Here is a 2,239-nt window from a genome sequence, read left to right on the forward strand (position 1 = left end):
ACTGTACCTCAGAAACTAACATAACACCTAACTAACGGAGGTCCCTGCTCCCATGGAACATTCCTCACAGGAGGAACTGTTGTCTTCTCCACTTAAAAATCTCAAGGTTTAGGAGAGTGTTTTCATTCTAAACATAAAGAAGGCTCAGAAGCAGTTTTGGAAACCACTGGGCCTGTCTTCACTCCAAAGGAGTGTGGGACATTTGTGAGCATTACTGGAGTGGAATGACCCTGGCAAAGGAAGTGGGGTGAAACATTATTTTACCTGATGTTTCATCTTTGGTAACTTGATTTTATACAATAACAAGAACCAAACGATTTCCAAATACACTGGTATTTTACATTAACAGTAATAATTATGTTTTTATGCAGATGTATGGTAGCAGGCTCTTTAATATAAAGAGATACTTTAATATAAAGTAGCAGGCATTGCTTTAATACAGGCCACTGTTAAAGTAGCAGGTTATAATAATANGTTTGTATTTATTGAAATATTATCAGAGAATTAAGTTGAAATCTCTCTAAATGGTGTATTGTGTTTCAGCTGTTTATTAACAACGAATGGCAGGAAGCTGTGAGTGGGAAAACCTTTCCTACAATCAATCCATCCACTGGAGAAATCATCTGCCAGGTTGCAGAGGCTGATAAGGTAAATGACAGGAAGAAGATGCACTTAGCATGAGTTACAATGTTTGCTTTTCATTTGTCCTTTTTAATTAGATGCTGTTAAAAATGCAGAAAATATTAAGCCAGCTAGGATGAGCTTCCTCTGCAGGGTGACTGGACTCGGCCTCAGAGATGGGATGAGGAGCTTATAGCAGAGCTGCTGCTTCTCTGCATCCACAAGAGTCAGTTGAGGCTGGTGATCAGGATGCCCCCTTTGGAGGTTTTCCAAGCATGTCCAACTGGGAGAGGACCCAGAACTTGCTGAACAAACCATGTAACCCAAAAGCCTCAGATCTGCCAAGGCAGCAGGATCTGCAACTCGGTTTCAGATCAGGGGAAGACCTTTAGAGAAAGTTTTCTGGGGTTCTTGTCATCCTGCTGTTTCCTGGCAGAAAGCAGAAAGTGTCACTGCACAAACTGTTTTTTGCCTTCTGTATTTTATTGTTAAACAATACCTCAAGCCTTGTGGTAAAATTTAACTGCTTCTCCTTTTTCAGGCAGATGTAGATAAGGCAGTGAAGGCTGCACATAACGCCTTCAGGCTGGGCTCACCATGGCGCCGTATGGATGCATCTGATCGGGGCAGACTTCTTTACAAATTAGCCGATGCTATTGAAAGAGATTCTGCCTACCTCGCTGTGAGTTCATATTTAATGTTGCAACAGTCAAACAGCATTTGAACGAATGTCTGGCAAGTTCTTACTTTTAGTAGTCCAGTACAGTAAATAACATGCTTACATTTCTTTTCATTAATGTGTGTGAAATTGAATATGTGTGAAATTGGCATAAGGGTCTACAACAAACCGGCTCAGTCTCACAGATTGAAATTGTTGTTCTGCTAGTATAGAAATAATCTGATATGTCATATTACAGTTTCTCTGGATGTAATCTGTTTTTGCTAAGACTAAAGTCATAAATCCTAAAATCACAATGCCAACACAGTGAAGCCAATGTCAGATCAGTTAGCAGCCTCTTTTTGTTTTGTTTTTACCAAATTAGTTTTAAGAAAATGTAATCTATACAGATGTGACTATTAGAAAATAGGCTCTCTAAAATGTCTTATGAAGGTGTTTTAAGCAGAAGGCAGAATGCAGTTTAGTGTTGAATTTTAATTGTGGGTAAATAGTTTTGATTTTTTTTCTCGCACTTGAACAAGAATTGGGTTCAATACTAAAATATCCACCATTTGCATTTGAAAATGGTTCCAGTTTCATTCTAAGAAAATGAGAGGACCATATTGGACACTAAGTCAGTATGTTGATCCGAAACTGACATTGTTGCCAACCAGTTACTTAAACTTTATTAAAGCATTTAGATCAGGGGTCCCCAAACTTTTTCCTGCGTGGGCCACATAGCTGTTCCTTTCTCTGGTCGGGGGCCGGTCTTAGTATTTGGAGAAAGATACCTTAGAAAATTTTTAGTGGACCGGGGGGGGGGGGGGCCCCCAAAAAAGTAAAAAAAATTTTTCCCCAAAATGAAAATGGAAAAAACCGTGAGTGAAACGGTGACTGGGACTGACTAGTACATATTCCATTGAGGGAAAGTTAGTTTCACATCTGCTCAAGAGCGCCCCT

General features: G+C 39.6%; 1 protein-coding gene across 1 annotated transcript in view; it reads left to right on the forward strand.

Moving 5' to 3' along the window:
• Positions 1 to 513: 513 nt before the first annotated feature.
• Positions 514 to 2,239, forward strand: part of LOC106943125 (aldehyde dehydrogenase, mitochondrial-like) — a gene marked incomplete at its 5' end in the record, with an annotated part of 9,030 nt that continues 7,304 nt past the window's right edge. Inside the window, 2 exons of the mRNA XM_015026467.1 lie at positions 514 to 648; positions 1,163 to 1,303. Of these exons, the coding sequence (XP_014881953.1) occupies positions 514 to 648; positions 1,163 to 1,303 (276 nt within the window). The remainder of the gene's footprint in view (positions 649 to 1,162; positions 1,304 to 2,239) is intronic.

This window comes from Poecilia latipinna, unplaced genomic scaffold, assembly GCF_001443285.1.
Source record: "Poecilia latipinna isolate Pla-1442-1.1 unplaced genomic scaffold, P_latipinna-1.0 Scaffold4896, whole genome shotgun sequence".
Classification (NCBI taxonomy): Eukaryota; Metazoa; Chordata; class Actinopteri; order Cyprinodontiformes; family Poeciliidae; genus Poecilia; species Poecilia latipinna.